This window comes from Staurois parvus, unplaced genomic scaffold, assembly GCF_062004578.1.
Source record: "Staurois parvus isolate SC_StPar_1 unplaced genomic scaffold, SC_StPar_1.0 ptg000656l, whole genome shotgun sequence".
Classification (NCBI taxonomy): Eukaryota; Metazoa; Chordata; class Amphibia; order Anura; family Ranidae; genus Staurois; species Staurois parvus.
In genome coordinates, this window is record NW_028318452.1 from 3,992,147 (window position 1) to 4,013,293 (window position 21,147).

The 21,147-nt window shown below is 48.8% G+C and overlaps 1 protein-coding gene across 1 annotated transcript in view; it reads left to right on the plus strand.

Annotated features, from left to right (window-relative positions):
- Nucleotides 1-21,147, plus strand: part of LOC149448832 (uncharacterized) — a 37,417-nt gene continuing 16,270 nt past the window's right edge. Inside the window, exon 1 of the mRNA XM_089694207.1 lies at nucleotides 1-369. Within this exon, the coding sequence (XP_089550333.1) occupies nucleotides 13-369 (357 nt within the window). The 5' untranslated portion in view covers nucleotides 1-12. The remainder of the gene's footprint in view (nucleotides 370-21,147) is intronic.

Consider the following 21,147-nt stretch of genomic DNA (forward strand, 5'->3'; position numbering starts at 1 on the left):
GGACCTGGGGAGATGGGCGTGGTTCTGTCCAAAGATGTCAGCCTGGCTTCCACGCCTTCATTCAGGGCTGTGACGTCCATGAAGGAAGATGGCGGCTGTTTGAGTTGGGCAGTTGGCCGCTGCGATCCGCCGTCTGTTTATTTACATCCGGGTCTCTCATCACGAGTGGAGTGGGCTCCGAGCAGTGGCCAGCAGCAGCAGCCCGGACTCTCGGGGAAGGCAGCGCGTCACGTCGTGTCAGGAGGCGGCCGGCGGAGTCTCGGGCTCCCGCTCATGTCGGATAACCAGAGCTGGAACTCCTCGGGCTCAGAGGAAGACCTGGAGACCGAGTCCGGGCCGCCCGTGGAGCTCTGCGGAGTCCTCTCCAAGGTGAGTGCGGGGGAACGTCACGTGACTGGCGACTTTTCTCCAGGTCGGCAACTGGTGACATCCCGGCTTAGGGGAGGAATGTGTCATCGGGAGCTGCCTCTATCACAGCTCGTCACTTGTATGGAGCGTACAGCTGGCCAGGCTCGGTGTGATATCCCCACACCCTTCCAACCCTTGGCTTCCAATCACACCCTTACGCTGCACAGCTGATTGTACAATCTGATTGTATAGTGTGTGCTTGGCTGGAGTCTAGGGTCACATAGGTGCAGGTCGGGAACGCGCCCTTTAATTGTGTGTGTGTGTGTTCCCATCCCACACAAAAACGTGGCGCTCTTCAGCAGACGCACTATTAATAATGGCATCACCACCCATGTGTGGCACAGCACCTCTGGGCACGTTTTCAACCACTTCAGTACCGGCACTTTCACCCCCTTTCTGTCCAGGCCAGTTTCCGGTTCTCACACTGACAGTTGCGCGGTCATGCAACACTGTATACACACATTACTTTTTTTATCTTCACACAAATAGAACTTTATCTTGGTATTTAATCACCAAAGTTTTTTTTTTCTACGCAAACAAAAAAAGTAAAAATTTTGAATGTTTTTCTGGTACAATAATTTTTATTGTTGCAGTAACGATCAAGTGTACAATAGATCAGCCACACGAGGGGAAGACGACAGGAATTAAAGTGGAGGTCCAGCTGGAAAAAAAAAAGTCATCAGCTACAAAAACTGTAACTGCTGACTTTTAGAATACAACCATTTACCTCGGTCCAGCAGTGTCCTCACCATGGCTGGTGTCACCGGCCATCTTCTCTCCCTGGTGCCGGCATCTTCAGTGTGGGCACCCGGCTGTGACAGCTTGGGGCTTCACAGCCGGGTGCCCACCGCGCGTGTGTGAGAAACTTTGTGAATGGCCCCGTAGTCTTCTGGGACCTGTCACGTGTCCGAGAAGACTACAGGGAGGGGGGAGGACAACTTCCACTTCTGATCGCCTAGGCAATTGCAGTGGGAGTGGGTACCTGTCAAATTTGGGTACTTCTTCTCCAAAGGTGCCAATCCTTCAAGCAGATTTCAAGCTGAGAAAAAAAAAAAGTCAGCAGCTACAAAAACTAGCTGCTGACTTTTAAAATACAGCCACTTACCTGTCCCTCGGGCCAGCAGTGTCTTCACCACCACTGGTTTCACCAGCCGTCTTCTCTCTCTGGCACCAGCATCTTCAGTGTGAACAGTTGACTGTGACAGCTTGGGGCTTCACAGTCTGATGCCCACTGCGCATGTGCGAGAAGTTCTGCGCTTTGTCAATGGTCCTGTAGTCTTCTGGGACCTGTCACGTGTCCCAGAAGACTACAGGGAGAGGGGAGGACAACTTCCACTTCCGATCGCAAAGGCGATCGCAGTGGGTACCTGTCAAATTCAGGTACCCGCTCCCCAAAGGTGCCAATCCTTAATGGGGAGCGGGGGACAAAGACTTAAAGCGGATCTTCCCCCTTTGGGTGGAACTCTGCTTTAATGGAGAGCGGGGGACAAAAGCTTAAAGCGGAACTTCCACTTTTGGGGGGAGCTCCACTTTAAGTAAGCATGAGCAAAATGGTGTGCGACATTGTTTTACTTTAAAGTGTTACTAAACCCCGGACCCTGCATTCACCATATCTGGTCTCCCACAGTACACAGAGCATGGAAGTGTAATTATTTTAGTAAATATAAACTGCTAAATACCTTTTCTCATCAACAGAGCAGTCTTGTGACTTCTATCAGTGTCCAGCAGAGCACTGGTTAAAGTTTGTAGGGGGGAGTTTTCTGCTCTAGGAAGATGCAGAACCCCTGACCTATGTCTGGACAGTGCTGATTGTCCCTGTGCTGATCACATGCACTCTCTCAAGGGGAAAAAAAGATTCTAGGGGGAGTAAGACTGAGGGAGGGGAGGAGGAAAGGGAGGGTTCCTGCATGCTTGGGCGGTGGTATCAGCAATTAAAGGTCGCCAAGACTGGTCAGGTGAAAAGTGGGCTTGGCAAAGGACCACCAGGGGATCTAAACTTTCAGGATTTTGTCATGGGAGTCCTGCAGGATGCTTGACATCTTTTCATTTATGATCATGGTGGTCAGGTTCCCTTTCCCCACTGCAAATGAGACAGAGGGTGTTGGTTTTCTCAGTTGCTGTTATCAAATTTTGCAAATTAGTAATTTTTCTTCACCAATGGGCCCTGTTAGACTGCACCTATGGGCTCCAGTGATGGGCACTGGTATGCTGCACTGATAATCAAGGCACTGATTTTCAGTATAAATGTGTGCTGTGAGGATTGCCAGTTATTGTCTTTCCTTTCCTCACACAGTAGCAGTGAAGGGTGCCATAAGGCCACTCTGGTAGGCTCCACTGATGGGCACTGGTAGGCTGCACTGTTTTTCAGCTTAAATGTGTGCTGTGAGGATTCCCTGTTATCGGCTTTTGTTTCCTCACACAGTGACAGCATATGAGAAAAGTAAATGCCAATTACCAGTCTTTGTTTACATGGAATCAGCTGTGATTGAACCCAGCTGATCACATGGTAAAGGGCTGCTGTGATTGGCCCTTTACCTCTGTCTGTGATCAGCTGTGTCCAAAAGACAGTGGTCGGAGTGCACACAGGGATCTGGGAGGACGTCTATACACGCCCTTCCGTAGCTAGTCTTTCAGCTGTGGTGTAGTCGTGAGGTGGTTAAAAATGGGGTTGGGGAATTCTTTCCATTTCTCGCAAGTACAGTACAGCAGCCAATTCAAATGAATGTCCTGCTATACGTGTGATGTGCACACACATAGATGTGAACCTCGCCTAAGTGCCAGTTTACCCCAGAACACAGTCCCAGATGTGCGTTTTCCACACTACAGTACAACATGCTGCCCTAGCGATCTGCATGCAGGTGCAAATGTATATTTATTGGCACATCAAATGCAGATCGCAGGCGCAGGGTGTTTGCAGGCACCAGATCGCATGGCACCACTGTGCAGTTTGGTGAAGTGTGTTATCAGGTGTAGTGCAGGCACTTTTTTTTTTTTTCCACGGTCCAATGCATTTTGCAGCCCATTTAGATGAATGGGCTGCCAAAACGCACCGCACAGGAACATGTTTATAACCAACTTTAGATTTCCTAAGACCATATAGTATGAGGACGTGCCTAAACTATCCAATCACTGCATAGTTGTTGGTAGATCTAAAGCAGATTGTACAATCCGGTAATGTGTGCGGTTAGCTCATCTTTACAAAAAACAAAAACTACCTATGCGGATAATGGAGCTCGGGTTAAAGATGCACAGTTTTTGTGTGTGTTTTGTTGTTTTCTTTTTTTGTTTTTGTTTTTTGTTTGTTTCTTTTTTTGTTGTTTCTTTATTATTATAGGTATGGTGAAGGGGTCTTCAAACTTTCTAAACAAAGTGCCAGTTTACTGTTGCCATTGTTGGTTGGGCGAATAATGCCCCAAGGGCTGGATAAAAGTAAGCAAAGGGCTGCAGTTTAGAGACCACTGATGCAGGACATTTATACACCTCATGAAGCCTGACTGGAAAACTCTTGGGACTTTGCCGAAAAAGCCCAGTTATTACTGTTCTCCTTCACCATCACAGGAGTGAGCTTTCTCTGGTTCAAACCCTCTCACATGTGTTTTCTCTCCCCCTGATGCAGTAGGTCTGAGCTCACTCCTGTGATGGTGGAGGTGAACAGTAACAGCTGGGCCTCACTTGGCAACATTCTGGAAGTTTTCCAGTCAGGCTTCATGAGGTAAGTAAATGGCCTACACATATAGAAAGGGCAGCTTTAGTCAAAGCTGCACAGTTTTTGTTTTTTGTTTTTTGTTTTTTTTTGTTTTTTAATCTACAGACTCCCCTTATCTACACTTTTTTGGCCATAAGTTAACCTTTTCAGGTAAAATAAAAAGGTATTCATCAGACAGGCGTACGTCCGGTTTCCTATGTGGAGCGTGTGACGTCATATCCGGTGCTGCCAGTTTGGTTTACTTTCTGGAATCCGTTTTACACTAGGAAGTCTGTTTTGGAGGATTTTGGCAATTGGCGTCTTTGCAATATTGCACTATTGGTTCTCCCATATAACACATCGTTATGCGGGGAAATCCCTTTTGGAGTTGGATGTAAGGAAGCTCTTGTATCTGGAGGAGGCTATGGAGAGGAACTTTCCCTGGTAATTTGAGGATAATATTGTATCCATAAAGTGCAATTTATTCTTATCTCTGGTAGAGTGCGGAATACATCAGTATTCACAGGAAGGTGTGGATCCGTGGAGTCTTTTCTCTGTATTACTATTATCCTAAAACATTTTTGGAGCACTATTTGCATGTTTAAAGAGGACTCTTTGTTTTTGGTTTTATCACTTTTTGCATGTGGACACAAATTTTATAATTTTTTTCATTTTCGTGGTTTTGGACATTTATAGCCACAGAATTTATGATCTGTGTATAATTTTTGATTCATTTCATGTTTTGCTCTGTTTCATTGTTTCACTGATTTTTTTTTTTTTTTTTTTAATCTTTTTGATTCTTATCAAGGCACAGCAGCATTCACTTTCAAATTTTTCATAGTTCTTGTGGCACAGGTTGTTTTTGTTTATTCATAATGCTTGTATTGGATTGACCATTGAGAAGCACTTCTATCTTTCGGGGCTCATTACCTGCAGAAGAAGCAGCCTCAGATGCACTTCTTATTGGTCAGCGCAGTCATGTGGTCACGCTGACCAGTGAACATTTGCCATTGCAAGGATAATGATGGCTACTCGCTCCAGGGCTGTGTATTGTGTATAGTGCCCAATATAGAGGCGGCACAGGGTATCGTGGCTGCTTGGCTTGATGGAGTGAATTACAAGGCCACTTGTAGTTGGTTTCGCCTTTTAATTTTTTTTGTGACATTATCCTTTAAAAAGAGTGAGTTTGCTTTTACAGAAGAGGATCCATGTGCCATCCACTGCACTAGCAGCCTTGGAGCCTGCAAGCATCAGCACGCTTACAGTGGTGACTGGTCACATGACTGCACTGACTAGAGTGTCTCTATTCTTCCAAGAAGCAGTTGTGGAAGAAGGCTGCTTAGAACAGATTCTCATTGGCTGGTGCAATTCATGTGGCCACATTGCTCAATGATCGCTTGCCATGGCGAACATTATGATTCTTACCGTTCTTCAGGGCATCTAGCGCAGTGTACAGATTGTTTTCCCTTTAAGGCTGGAGGGTCAGAGTTCTCCCATTGGGCACTGGCGGCATGCATAGTGATCATTCTCCTGTCAGGAAACTGGCTGTGTGCGATTCATAGCATAGAAAGCGGTGTTCTTTAGGGCTTGTCTACACTGGTGTTGTTGTCAATGTTCACAAATGCTTTGAAAATATACTGGCCATTGCAGGTGGTTTTTGTGTAACAGCTCCTGGGTTAGGAAGTTGGATGGTTGCCCCATGTTGCTTCTCATAATCGCTGACATCCACATTTTCTAACATGCTGTAACACCACCACTATGTGGGTGCTGTGCTCAATATTTGCATTGTCACGGTTGCACAAGGTGGCTTTTGGGCATTTCAGCCCTACCACTGCCTGCCGGAGCCGTGTTGTGCATTTTTTTTTGCACACATTTAAAAAAATAATTTTAGATCTGAAGATTACACAAAACCCCCAAAACATATATTTTCTGAAAGCAGACACTCTAGAGAATAATATAGTGGTAGTTCCAATTTTTTTTTCATCTCATACGATATTACTGCAAAGGTCTAAGAAACACACAATTTCAGTAAAAAAAAATCACTAAAGTGATTTTTAGAGCAATCAAACACAATAAATTTCCCTAATTTTTGGTAAAATATAAAAAGACGAGGTTACATAGTTTGGCTGAGAAAAGACAAAAGTCCATTCAGTTCAACCATTAAAAAAAATTCTATACCCAGTTGATCCAGAGGAAGACAAAAAAAACCCCAGCAAAGCATGATCCAATTTGCTCCAGCTGGGGAAAATTTTTTTTCCTGATCCCCCAAGAGGCAATCGGATATTCCCTGAATCAACTTTACCTATAAATGTTAGTATCCAGTTATATTCTGTGTATCTAAGCACAGAGTAAATAGATCCCCAAGATCTCAAACCTTAAATTTGTTACCGGGGGCTGTGGAAGCAATCGAGCAACTGCTTCCACCTGACAGGACCTGGCAGCAAAAGGGCTAATGGTGGAAAAAATCCAAAACCCTCCCGTACCCCAACAAGCTCTTAGTGTTTCTTTAGTTATAAATTGTTTTGTCTAGAAGTCTATGAGGTGGACAGGCTTCTGTCACTGTATATAAAAGTGTGTAAAAAAAAAAAAACCCAATATGAATGAATACTGACCTATGTTACCTCTTCTCTGCTGGTCCTCACTGACTAGAGGAGAAAAACTTGTGGAAGAATCTTCAGCATCTGGGTGTGTCAGATACCTGGCCCCCCCCTCTGTGTGCGGTTTCCTTTCTCCATTAGAGGACCTAGTATGGGCTGGCACAATGGGTTGGGGGGGCAAGTCGTGGGTCATCAGGCATCTGACTCACCGTGGTTGATTGCCTTTTTGATGAGCAGAGAGGAGGCATTTTGTCACCTCCTCACCACCTCTTTGAACTCCGAAATTGCTGACCCATGACACTGCCACTGCATGCATTGCAGGGAGATTGCAGCGTGGCCCTGTTTATTTTTATTGGTTGCTCTCATGCCACATGCCATTCAAATTTTGCTAAAAAGGCTTAGCCACATCAATGCAGGGGGGTAGCAATGTAGCCCCATACCTTAAATGGGTCATGTTTGGCAGCAGTACTGCCTGCAGAATGTGACATGCAGTTTAATTTTTCCTGCAGCATGTTCCTAATTGGCTGGATCTCCTTGTTCAGGTCCAGTTGAGGAGTGGTAAAACTGCAGCTCAATGTGGCTGTTTCTCTGAATGAGCCCTCAGAGGAGGCTGCAGGGGAACAGTCACACAGTGTAGAGCAAGAAAAAAACACAACTATTAAATCTTACTCAAACTCTCCAACGACCTTCTAACCGCCAAAGCTAATGGCCACTATTCAGTGCTCCTACTCCTTGACCTCTCTGCGGCCTTCGACACAGTTGACCACCCCCTCCTCCTCAAAATACTACACTCCCTCGGCCTCAGAGATTCTGCTCTCTCCTGGCTCTCATCCTACCTGTCACAACGCTCTTTCAGCGTTACCTATAATGCTACCACCTCCCCCTCACTCCCCCTCTCTGTTGGGGTCCCTCAAGGCTCTGTCCTTGGGCCCCTTCTCTTCTCCATCTACACCTCCTCCCTTGGCCAACTCATACACTCTCACGGCTTCAACTACCACCTCTATGCCGACGACACACAAATCTATCTCTCAACCCCCCACCTCACCCCTTCGGTCTCTGCCCAAATCACACACCTACTGAGCGACATATCAGATTGGATGTCGCTCCACTTCCTTAAACTGAATCTCTCCAAAACCGAGCTCCTTGTCTTCCCCCCAGCCCGAACCCCACCCCCCATTGACTTCTACATCACATCCAACAACGCCAATATCAAACCCGCTCTGCAGGCCAGAGTACTTGGTGTCATTCTGGACTCCAACCTATCCTTTCAGCCCCAAGTCCAATCTTTAACAAACTCGTGCAGACTCCACCTCCGCAACATCGCCAAAATCCGCACGTTCCTAACCCCAGAAACTACTAAACAGCTCATCCACTCCCTCATCATATCACGACTCGACTACTGCAACTCCCTCCTCACTGGCCTGCCTCGCCGCTGGCTATCCCCGCTTCAGTCGATCCTGAATACGGCTGCCAGACTCATTCACCTTTCCAACCGCTCCATTTCCGCCACCCCCCTCTGCCAATCCCTCCACTGGCTTCCGATTGCGCAACGGATCAAATTTAAAATCCTAACACTGACGTACAAAGCTGTCCACCATACTGCCCCGAACTACATCACTGACCTAATATCCAAGTACCGCCCAGCACGCACACTCCGCTCCTCACAAGACCTCCTTCTCTCTAGTTCCCTGGTCTCCTCCTCCCATGCCCGCCTCCAGGACTTCTCCAGGGTGTCACCCATCCTCTGGAACTCCCTGCCCCAACCCATCAGATTATCACCTACTCTCCTCTCCTTTAGGCGCACCCTGAAAACCCATCTCTTCAGGGAAGCCTACCTCACCCCCTGCTAACTTGCTGACCTCCTCCACCCTTCCTACCACTCCATCCCCCACAGCTATCTCCTCCTGTACCACTATCCCATCCCTTCTAGATTGTAAGCTCGAAAGAGCAGGGCCCTCGATCCCCTCATGTTTTGCATTGTATTGGTATTGTTCTGTCACATGTTCTGTCCCCCTTTGTAATGTACAGCGCTGAGTGAACTATTGGCGCTTTATAAATACTGTATAATAATAATAATAATAATAATCTTATTTCCCAAGTCGTCTTCCAGGATAGCCCATGATATATATTCATCTCCTCCAACAGGAACAGGAAATGCATCACCAAATACACTTTTAAAGTCCCTCTGCTGAGCTGATCAGTTTCCGTTTCCTCCGAGGCGATGCATCCTCTGGATCCTTGGTGAGGGAGGCCTCTGCTTCTCTGACTATCCTTTTCCTCTAGCCACTACTTTACCTACCTGGCTCCGCTGGGAGTAGCCAGTAGGATTTTCAGCAATCTTGCCCTCCAGGACCCCTCAGTATGGGAAGGAGGTGGCTTGTTTCCCTTTCCCCTTCTGTGCCTGGGGAAGGCCATGTCTGGAAGGGGCACACCACATTTACAGATGCCAGCATAGGCAGCGGGGGTTCCTAGTCCAGCTAGAGCAGGGGTATTGAATTAAATTTCACCGAGGCCGGGCAGTAAATTTTTCATCCATCAGAGGTCCGAATCTCGTATAGGCCCCTGCGGTGCATTTCCGTGTGCACCAAACCACGTGTATCTGTGGTGCAATTTTGAAAAAAGATTTGTGTGTCGCGGGTAGAACAGCCCATTAAACTGAATAGGCCGCCCTACCCACAACCACCAAATGCACATGTACAGATCTGAACATGCTCTTTCATCAGTGTCCTCAATCCCCACTACACATCACAGTACCCTCCTCATTCACAGCAAGATCCGTCTTGATGAGTGTCCTCAGCTCCCCCTTTACATCACCCCCCTCCACCCCTTTCACAGTAGTGTTCTCACACTTCCACACAGCCCCCACACACTGCAGACCTTAGCCCCCAACATTACTGTCCTCAGCCCCTCCCCCCACATTTCAATTCTCACCCTTTCCACTTTAATTTTAATGTGCCCCCCCCCCCCCCACATTCAGTCCTCAGTCCCCCCACATTCAGTATTTGCCTCCTTTTCATATCAGCCTCCCATTCACTCTTATGTCCTTGGCCCCTTTAACTTTGCCCCCACACACTCCTACCTTACACAGACAGTGGCTGACAGCTAAGACTGCTCTTCATCCTAGCAACCAATCACCTGCTTGTTAACCTCGGGCAGCTCCAGCCCTTCATCCAGAACTGTCCTGTCTCCGGCTGTCAGCTCTGTGAAGATGACCATGAGACAGCTGCGGGAAAAGAAGGCTCCTAAATGGTGGGACTGCATGGGTCCAGATGGGATAGTGACTCGGTCCACATCCGGACCCCGGTCTGCCATTTAGTGATGCCTGAGCTAGAGGCTCTGGTTCCAAGCCTCCTTTTTGGCGCAGGGGATGGTAAAGGGTTGGCTGGTGCCTTAATTGCGGTTCAGTCCAGCAGAGGCTGTCAGGACGCTTCCCTCTAGACAAGGCTAAGTTCACCTTTAAGAATAAATTTTAAAAAAGGCATATAATTCAAGTAGAAAAAAAAGTGCGTTTTATTATATTTTTACACTGCAGCCTGCAAAGCATTACACTCGCACTCAGTTGATCACGGGTACAACACTAGGCTCCTGCAGACACTCGGTACAGCTGCCTTTCTGTACCTCATGTACAGGCAGTCAGTGAAGTTCAGGAAGAGTCCATAATCTACAAAGGCACTCATCAGCACTCTTGTAGTTCAAGAACTGCAAGCTGTCTGCCGTGGTGGCAGATGAGACTTGTAGTTCATTCATTCCCAGATTTCTGTGAATTGATGTGGCTGTGTGGGCGGAGCCTCAGGCGTCCATGCAGTTTTTAAAATCTGGCAGCTGGTACGGGGAGAGAATCCCCAATCGCGGGGAGAGAATCCCCAATCGCAGGGAGAGATCGGGGAAGGGGTGCAGGGGACTGCTCCAAAGTAACATGTTACACCATAAATAAGGAGTCAAAGTTCTTCTGGACACCTCTGAATATTGAATAAAGTGGATTGACATGAAAGCCAACATGTTTAGAAAAATATTCTCAGTGACAGCTTTGTGATGTTGCATTAGAAATGAATTGGGCACGAGTGCAGTGAAGCCCTTGCTCATGGTTTATTCTTGCAGTATGGTCTAATGGCTGTCTGTACAGATTCCGGAACTATTGATGGTTGAGGTCTAAGTTATGTCACTTTTGTCACCCTTTACTGACAGCCAGGACATCTCTAAGGGCTCTTTCACACTGATCTGCTTTTCCTGTGCTTTTGCCTCCTCTTAAAGTTACTAAACCCACAACAGTAAAATCAGTCTGTATATGCAGTAAAGCATGCTTATTGTACGAACTATGGAACCTAAGGGGTTAATCCTCTGCGTTGTGTAAAATGCAGTTTTTTTTCGGAATTCTCTGATCCTTCCCTTCTTCTAGTGTCCCTCTTACCTCCTGATAAGACATATTGTGTGCAGACACTCTGTACATTCTCAGTTTAGTGTGTATTGCTAGAGAGGGTATTTTTTTGGGAGAGTGCATGTTATCAGCACAGGGCCAATCGGCACTGTCCAGACAGAGGTCAGGGGTTCTTCATCCTACAGCAGAATAAAAACGCCTCCTACAAGCTTTAACATGTGCTCTGCTGAACACTGACAGAAGTCACAAGACTGCTCTAACTGCTGATGAGAAAAGGTATTTAGCCGTTCACATTTACTAAAATAATTACATTTCCATGTTGTGTGTATTGTGGGAGACCAGATATAGTGAATGCGGGGTCCTGGGTTTAGGAACAATTTAAAAGCTAAAGAAACCAAAATAAATATACTTTTGTTTAAATCCTATGAAACTCTTCCCACCAGTGCACTGCGGGTGTGATGCATTTTAAATTTAGTTTTTGAAAGTGCATCAGAAACCGCACCTCCCATTGAAATCAATGGACAATACATCAAAAACACATCAGAAGTGCACCAGTTGAATTTCTGGTGTAATTTTTGAGTAGCATGTCTGTTCCACAGGTGCTAGTTGGAGTCAGGTAACTAGAAAACGCACCAAATATGCGTTTTGGAAAGAAGCATACTATGTTTATAAATTGATATGTAACTGTTTCAGTGATGGTATGCAAGTTACAGTTGTAAAAAGTACACCATCACCAGAATGGTAAAAATGATTGTGACGAGGAGAGGTGGAGATGTGTGGACAGGCAGCACAATACTATTGTGCAACAAATGAATTTAATTTTTTGGCGTGTAAAATGCTAATTGAGTGTGCACATAGAAATTGATGCATTTTTCTCCATGTACTATTCTGTATTTTCTGTTCTCTGCACATTTTGTCTGTGTACAATACAGGCCAAAACCTCCTATATGAGCAGGCCCTCAAATGTTCTGTGTAGTATTAAAGACTCCTGGAACTTGGTTACCTTGAGTTACTTAGTTTCATCTCTGCCTTTGGGCTCGCTCAGTTGTATAGCCAGGCAGTGAGGAAAGCTGGCCATAGATGCAAGGGACTGGCCGAATTTTCGATCCGTTTATTGCCACTCCCACTCGACAGAACCCACTCTTAAAGCGGAGCTCCACCCAAAAGGGGAAGTTCTGCTTTAAGGACTGCTCCCCATTAAGGATTGGCACCTGTGGGGGGGAGCGGGTACCCGAATTTGACAGTTACCTGCTCCCACTTCCGGTCAACTAGGCAATTGAAAACGGAAGGTGTCCTCCCTCCCTGTAGTCTTTTGGGACACGTGACAGGTCCCAGAAGACTACAGGACCATTCATGAAGCACAGCGCTACTCGCGCATGCGTAGTGGGTACCCGGCTGTGAAGCCGCAAGCTTATGGAGTCCAGGACGGCTGCGGAGGATACACCACGGGACTGAGGGACAGGTAAGTGGCTGTTTTTTAAAAGTCAGCAGCTACAGTTTTTGTAGCTGCTGACTTTTATTTTTTGACAGGTGAGTGGAACTCCGGTTTAACAATCTGCTTCTGCCAGACGGGTGTGTTTGACAATGTTTCTCGATCAGCGGCTGCAGCCACTGATTGGGTTTATTCTGACAATGGAGAGTTTCTGCTGTCAGAATACAAGGTCTCAGTGGGAAGGATTCCTTTATCCACCTGGACTGTGTGGATGGGAAGGGGGGGGTCTGTTTCTCTTCCAATCATCCTACTGGCTGAAAAAAAAAAACTAGCCGTGTATGGCCAGCTTAAACAACAAAATACCTCCTCACTGCCCTATAAATACCCTCTGAAAAGCGATCACTGCGGATCAAATAAATAGAAATAAAAGAACACTTGGATTGCTCCTGTAAGTTTACATTTCGATGTGTGCTGAATAGAAACCGGCTGTACAGATTGTGAAATGTTGCCTATTAAGACATGGGCTGTAAGAGAACGTCACACTTTAAAACTTGAGTAATCCTTGTATGTGGAGCAACTCCAGGCAACATGTGGTTTGCTGCTTTTAATCTTGTAGATAAATGCACTTCTTTCTCTTGTTCCCTGCAGTTCTTTCATAGCCTTACATCCGTTTTTGTAGTAGATTAGGAGATCAGGGATGATCGGAGACATACTGTACTGCCCGCCCTCCCTTCTTACACTTGGAAGTCATCAGATGTCCCAGTAGTAGCCTTTGGAATTTCTCAAGTCCACTTGGGTGTGTCTGTAATATTTTAGACTCTGCAGAATGCTTCTTGAAATGTCTAGATCGAAGTACAAAGTGCATTTCAGGATCTGTAAAGTGAAGATTCTTATTGCAGCATTACGTCTGTTTAAAGAACTTTTATTTAAAAAGAATTTTCTTTTAACTAGGCCATTAGGGGCTCATTCATACAGCCTTTGTGTTTTTGTTGGTTTTTTTTGTCCTAGTGCGGAGCAGCCAATTTTAGTAAATTGACATGTATTGGCTATTTGGACTAATCTGCACAGCCAAGTCTAACAGGTATACAGGGTGGATGTGTCAGGGGTCCTGGGCGCACAGGATGTGTCCGGGGGGAGGGTCCTGGGCGCACAGGATGTGTCGGGGGGGGGGGGGGGGTCCTGGGCGCACGGGATGTGTCGGGGGGGGGGGGGGGGTCCTGGGCGCACGGGATGTGTCGGGGGGGGGGGGGGGTCCTGGGCGCACGGGATGTGTCGGGGGGGGGGGGGGGGGGGTCCTGGGCGCACGGGATGTGTCGGGGGGGGGGGGGGGGGGGTCCTGGGCGCACGGGATGTGTCGGGGGGGGGGGTCCTGGGCGCACGGGATGTGTCGGGGGGGGGGGGTCCTGGGCGCACACATCCCTGCGCACCGATCAGACTTGGCTGTGCAGGTAAATGGATACAGCCGTTGTGTATCCATTCACTTACTAGAACAGAAAGTAAACAAAGGGCCCTTCAAATTTTTACGGGGATGATCACACTTGTGTGAGTGAGTCCTAATATTCACTTTTAGATGGTCTCATGGCCATATGTTATCTTTTTTTATTTAAGTCTCCATTTAGTGGTGGTGTGTGCTGGGAGGTGCATGCCGATACACTGATGTTGGAGCACCGCATTGGTTTTTTTTTTTTTGTATTCCCCATAGAACTTGATTGAAATGTCACGAGTTACATTTTAATACAGTTTTATTCACTGCAGCAGCATTAGGATATAGTGGATCATGTCGCAAGCCGCTGTGCTGCAAAAAAAAGCACTGCCTGCAGTACCCTTTTTTTTTTTTTTCTTTTTCCCAAGGTGCACACCACAGCAACGCATTTTGCCTTGTCTATGTTTTGGGGGCTGATTTGGAAATAGATGCCAGCATAGCTGCAATGCATCTTGTGTGAACAAGCACTAAATGTGTAATTTAACCGACTAATATAAAAATGCGACAACACCAACACCTTCATCTTTCAGTGATAGTAATTGATCAGAAGCTGTTGGCTGTAGCTCAAGAAAAGATCCTTTGTTTATTCAACTAGAGAAAAACAAACCACTTTCTAAGTGAAGTAAGCAGTAAAAATGCAAAGTCTTCATAAAGTGTTACTACACCCACAACAGTAAAATCAGTCTGTTTATGCAGTAAAGAATGCTTGTTATACTCACTGTGGAACCTAAGGGGTTAATGCTCTGCATTGTGTGAAAAGGATGTTTTAGCCTGTCTTCACTGATCCTCCCCTTCTTCCACTGTCCCCACTCAATCTGCTGATGGGGGCAAGCTGAACAAGCAAGCTCAGTTTGGTGTGCATCAGCACATGGCCAATTGGTGCTGGCCAGACAGAAGGCCAGGGGTCCTGCAGCCTCACTGGGCAATCGGGGGAGAATGAAAACTCCTCCTACATGCTTTAACCAATGCTCTGCTGGACACTGGTAGAAGTCATAGCCTGCTATATACTGCTGTTGAAAAAAGGTATTTAGCAGTTTATATTTAGTAAAATAATTGCATTTCCATGTTCTGTGTACTGTGGGAGACCAGATATAGTGAATGCAGGGTCCGGGGTTTAGTAACACTTTAATATCTTGGGTTTCCCTTGCCCAATGTCAAATACAAGTATTGTGCTTGCCCTTCCCCTGGCTTCTGCCTGTGGCATCTTGGTCAGTGTGGCTCCATCATCCTTCCAGCAGATCCCGGGCAATGTGGAGTGTCCCAAATCTCAGAGCAGACACTTGTGCTGCAGTATCCTCAAGATTTCGGATACATGGCTTCATTTGGAACCTGGCTAGTGATTGTCCCCTGTAGTACAGAAACCAGAGCCAAGGTAATTTATAGTGTGTGTATATATAAAGCTAAAACCTTTTTTATTTTTTATTTATTTTTATGAAAGTGAGGGAAAATCTAAAACTTCTCTATAAGGAGAAAGTATACCAGTGAGAACTCTTCTCGCTTCCAAGTCTGTAAGGCAGATGGCAAGAAATACCCAACAGGTTTAGTAGGTATTTTATATTGTATGTAAAGTAGTATTAAACTAAAATGCATTTTATCATATAGCAGCTTACCAATTCTTAGATGTGATGGCTGCATTATTTTTCTTTTTTTAGGCTCTTTCCTATATTTAAACAGATTTTATTTATTCATGTAAAAACTTTATCCCAAAAGGGAAAAAAAAAACGCAGTTATTTACCTGTTAACTGTATTTCCAGGAATCTTCTAGGACAGCTCACTTGAGAGATAGGGCTCCTCCCAGGAAACACCCGCTCCACCTTTTTTTCCCCTTTATAGGCGTCCTCTCTCCCATTGGCCCCCAGTATAAGAATATGACCGAAGGCCTAGGAGAAAAACAAAGAAGAAAACCAGTAATAAAGATATCCCCCATAGGTTCGCAACATACCTGCACATAATCGTGTGATCAAACAGTAATCGGGGGGGAGTTACGCTGTCCTAGAAGATTCCTGGAAATACAGTTAACAGGTAAATAACTGCGTTTTCCCGAGTCATCTTCTAGGACAGCTCACTTGAGAGGAGTAGAATAGAAATACGTACATTAGGGCGGGCACCCTGCTTGTAGGACCTTCCTGCCAAATGCCTGGTCCTTGCTGCCGATCAGATCCAGCCTGTAATGTTTAGTGAAGGTGGCGAAACTGGACCACGTCGCGGCTCTGCAGATCTGTCCGGGGGAGGCCCCCCCTTTTTCCGCCCAGGAGGCCGCAGTGGCCCTTGTGGAGTGGGCTTTTAGGCCGGGCGGTGGTGACAGGCCTGCCGACTTGTAACCTTCCGAAACTGCCTCTCTGATCCATCTGGCGATGGTGCCCTTGGAGGCACCGTCCCCCTTCCTTGGTCCCTGGAATAGGACGAAAAGCCGGGACGAGCGTCTCCATGTCTTTGTGCGTTCGATGTACGTGATCAAACACCGTCTTACGTCTAACCTGCTACAGTCCTCCGCGCTGCCCGGATCGGCCTCCAGGGAAGGTATTACTATTTCCTGAGATCTATGGAAGTGTGACGCGACCTTAGGTAGGAAGGCCGCGTCCGTGCGGAGGATGATTCTATCCAATAAGATGGTGCAGTACGGCTCGATCACTGAAAGGGCATGCAACTCGCTGACCCTGCGGGCAGAAACTAGTGCCGTGAGGAGGATGGTTTTAAGAGTCAAAGATCTGAGCGAACATTCATCCAGCGGTTCGAAAGGCCCCCGCTGAAAGCTCTTCAGGACTGTGCCCAGGTCCCATGATGGAAGTTTTGGCAAGGACGGGGCACGGCGCCTGGAGATAGCCCTCAGGAATCTGATTACTAATGGGTCTGCCGCCAACCTCAGCTCGAGAAAGTTCGACAGAGCCGCTACCTGTACTTTGAGGGTATTGGCGGCCAGACTCTTATCCGCCCCGGCTTGAAGGAATTCAAGAACTGTATGCAAAATGGGCGTGCCCGGTGCTTCGTTTCTGACCTTCCAGGCGGAAAACTTCTTCCAGACCTTGTCGTACAAGGCGTTCGTCGACCTCTTCCGGCCATCCAAAAGGGTGGCGACCACTCTTGCCGAGAGCCCCTTTTCCGCTAGCCTGTCCCGCTCAGAAGCCACGCCGCTAAGGACAGCCTTTCTGGATGAGGATGCATCACCCTCCCTTGGTTGAGTAAATCGCGCGTGGGAGGTATCATCCAAGGGTCTGCTAAACTGAGCTCCTTCAACCGGGAGAACCAAGATCTCTTGGGCCAGAATGGCGCGATCAGAATAACTTTGGCTTGAGACACCCGGATCTTCTGAATCACCTTCGGCAGTAGTCTGAATGGAGGGAAGGCATAAAGGAGGTCTCCTTCCCACTGCTGGGCTAGCGCATCTATCCCCTCGCTTTTGGGGTCTTTCTGCAGGCAGAAGTACCTTTCCCGCTTTGTGTTCTGGCCGTTGGCAAATAGATCGATAGAGGGGGAGCCCCACCTGGCGCAAATCTGATCGAACGCTGACTGGCTGAGGCACCATTCTGTCTGGATGACCTCTCTTCGGCTCAGTTGATCCGCCAACTGGTTCAGGTCCCCTTTCAGATGTACTGCCGTGATGAACTCCAGGTTTTCCTCCGCCCAGCTCAGGAGGGATCCGGCCAACTCCATCAGCCTTGGGGACCTTGTGCCTCCCTGCCTGTTCAAATACGCCACTGCAGTGGTATTGTCGGAGAGAATCTGGACACCTCTCCCCCTTATCTTTTCCTGAAAGGTCGTAAGTGCCTTGAAAACTGCCAGCAGCTCCCTGTAATTTGACGACCTGCTGGAGTCTACTGCACTCCACGTGCCCTGGGCCAGGCCGTCTTCCATATGGGCGCCCCAACCAGTCATGCTTGCATCCGTGGTGATCCGCAGTGGGTTGGCCAGCCTCCAACTTCTTCCTCGTTCCAAGGTGAGGCTGCTTCCCCACCACCTTAGCGATTCCTTCACTTCGTGCGTGATGCGGATCCTGGAACTCAGACCTGCTCGGCTGCCGTCCCAGTGGGAAAGGGTGTGATTTTGCAGCACCCTGGAGTGAAGTTGCGCCCATTGCACCCCTGGAATTGCCGCTGTCATCCGCCCGATTATTCTCATCGCGGTCCTGACCGTGCAGGTCGACATCCTCCGGAGGGCCCTTGTGTCCTGCCGCAGGTTGAGGGCTTTTTCTGATGTTAGGTACGATCGGGCCTGTGCGGAGTCCAGGACGTACCCCAAGTACGTAATCCTCTTGGAGGGGGTTAGCTGTGACTTCTCCTTGTTGATAAGCCACCCCAGACTTTCCAGAAAAGATATCGTACGTTCGATGTGCGATCTCAGGCCTCCCTCTGTGTCCGCAAATACAAGCAGGTCGTCCAAATAGGGGATAATGTTTATCCCTTCCAGTCTCAAAACTCTTAAAGGTTCCGCTAAAATCTTGGTGAATATCCTCGGGGCCGACGACAGGCCGAAGGGGAGTGTGTTGAACTGAAATAGCACCGGACCCTTTTCTCCTTCCAGCGCAAACCTCAGGAATCTCCTGGAATCTTCTCTTATCGGGACATGTAGGTATGCGTCTTGCAGATCTATCGAGGCCATGAACACCCCAGGTGAAAGGAGTTCCTTCACCGTGTATATGGATTCCATACGGAATTTGCTGGGCCTCACGAACTCGTTCACCTTCCGCAGATTCAATATCATCCTGTAAGTACCTGACGGTTTTTTCCTTAGAAAGAAATGGGAGAAGAATCCACTTTCCCTTTCCTCTTCTCTCAACTGGCAGATAACGTTCTGACTGAGCATATTTTGTAGGAGGTCCACCAGCGCATCCGCCATAGCCCTGTCCTTTGGCAGGGGTGTTGCAAAGAATCTCTGAGGGGGGGCCCTTGTGAACTCTATTCTGTACCCCCTGTGGATGGCCTCCAGAATGTAGGTGTTCTGGGTTATCCTTAGCCATTGTGCGTGGAAGCGCCCCAGTCTCGCTCCCACCTGGCCTCTCCAGTCACTTCGGCTGGGTTTTGGGTCTATTCTGGCCGGGGTTGAAAAGGAAACCTCCCCTGCCTCTCGGCTCGTTCCTGCCTCTTCTTGCGCCCCAGCCTGGGCGCTGGGTTTGGAACCTAGCTTCCCTTGACGCGTATCGCCTGGATGGGCGAAACCCCTTCCGTCCAACCTGCCTGCTGGGGACCGGGAAGCTCTTTTTCCTGTCGGCCGACCTTTCCAGGACTGAATTCAGCTCCGGGCCGAAAAGGAGTTTACCTTCAAACGGCAGGCCACAGAGTTTAGATTTGGAGGCCAGATCCCCCTGCCACGATTTCAGCCAGATAGCCCTCCTTGCCGTGTTTATGAGCGCTGTAGATCTAGCAGAGAGTCTGATGGTCTCTGCTGATGCGTCCGCGATGAAGGCTACCGCTTTCTCCAGCACCGGAAGGGACTTCAGAATCTCTTCCCCCGGAGTGCCTTGTTCCAGATGCGAACGGAGCTGACCCAACCACACATCCAGGGTTCTGGACACACAGGTCGTTGCCACTGCAGGTTTAAAATTCACTGCGGACGCTTCCCATGCCCTCTTCAGGAAGGCGTCCGCTTTCCGATCCATCGGGTCTTTTAGGGACCCACCGTCTTCAAAGGACAGATCCGTGTCCTTCGAGATCCTCGAGAGAGGGGCGTCTGGCTTTGGGCAAGTCTCCCAAACCGAGGCATCTTCCTCCTTAAAGGGGAAACGTCTCTTGAGGTTCTTGGGAAGGAAAGCCTTCTTCTCTGGCTCTTCCCATTCTCTCCTGATCGTGGACCATAGGGCAGGGTGTACTGGGAATGTACGGCTGCTTTTTGCCTGTAGCCCTGCGTACAGTTGGTCGTGGAGGGAGAGGTCCTGCTGTTCTTCCTCCAGATCCAGGGTCTCATAGATCACCTTTAACAGGTCCTCCGTGTCTTCCACCTGAAAAAGGAACCTGTCTGCCTTTGGGCCCTGAGCCTCAATCTCACCCTCCTCCGAGTCTGAGGTGTCCGACTGTTCGTCCTCCCAGTCCCTTACCGGCGCTACCAGCTTCCTCTTTTTCCCCCCTTGGGTGCCAGAAGTGCCCGGTTGGGGCTCATCCTGGGCCGGTCCCGGCTTCTGTTCTCTGAAGCTTTGAAATGTCTTGGACATCTCTTGTGTCATATTCTGTAGGAAGTCTTTAAAAAGAGATCCAGACTCCTTCTTGATGAGCTTGTCTATGCACCCCTGGCAGAGCTGCTTCCTCCAGGAGCTCGCCAGTTTCTTCCTACAAGTGGCACACTTCTTTTTCTGCTCACAAGGAGCTTCTTTCTCCCCTCTATCCTCCTCCTGTGGGCCCATCTGGGGACAAGGAGATACACGCGTTCATGCGTCTGTAACAGCAACGCCTCCCCCCCTGTGCCACTGTGCAAGCTCCAGCTGTGGGCCTGGGGGGGGGGGGGGAGAGGGGGGCTGTGTGTGCGTGGGGGGTACCCAATCATCCTGGGGGGGGGGGGGGGGAGGAGGGGGGTAAAAACAAAAGGAAGTTTGCCAAACAAGGCCCTTACCTTACTGCAGGCCTCCCCCGCTCCTGACAGATCTGCCTCCATGCCGCCGCAGACTCTGCCTCGGTGCGACGGTTTTTCAGGGGCTGGTGGGCTCCGCCCCCCCCCTGCGATCCCCCCTCGCCGACCCCCCCTCTCACGGCCGCCGGTGGAGAAGCGGCCGTGGCACGGGTTCCTTCCACGGCCCGCCGCCCATTTCCAAGATGGCGGCGGCCGTTCCCTGCTCCTGCGCCGGAAGTGACGACACCCGGCGCCCGGAAGTGACGACACCCGGCGCCCGGAAGTGACGCGATCGCAGCGTCCAGACCCACCGCAGCCGAGCCTCCTGGCCATGCTGCCGGGATCCAGGAGCAGGTAAGACTTACCTGAACCCCCAGGGAAAGGCACCAATGCCTCGGTCGGCGGAGCGGGCTCTACCCCCCTGGAGAGCCCCGCTGGGACCATCTGGGGCCGACGCCCCCACCCCACAACGGGCATCCCTGGTGAAACTGGCTGAAAGGTCCCCCCCCCCCTCACAAGGCCCCTGCCTTGCTTGGAGGAAGGGGGGGGCCCCAGCCAGGGACCCTCTGTACTCCGCCAGAGAGCCCAGATAAAAAATAAAAAACGGGCGTAGCTCCTTCCTGGCCGGAGGAA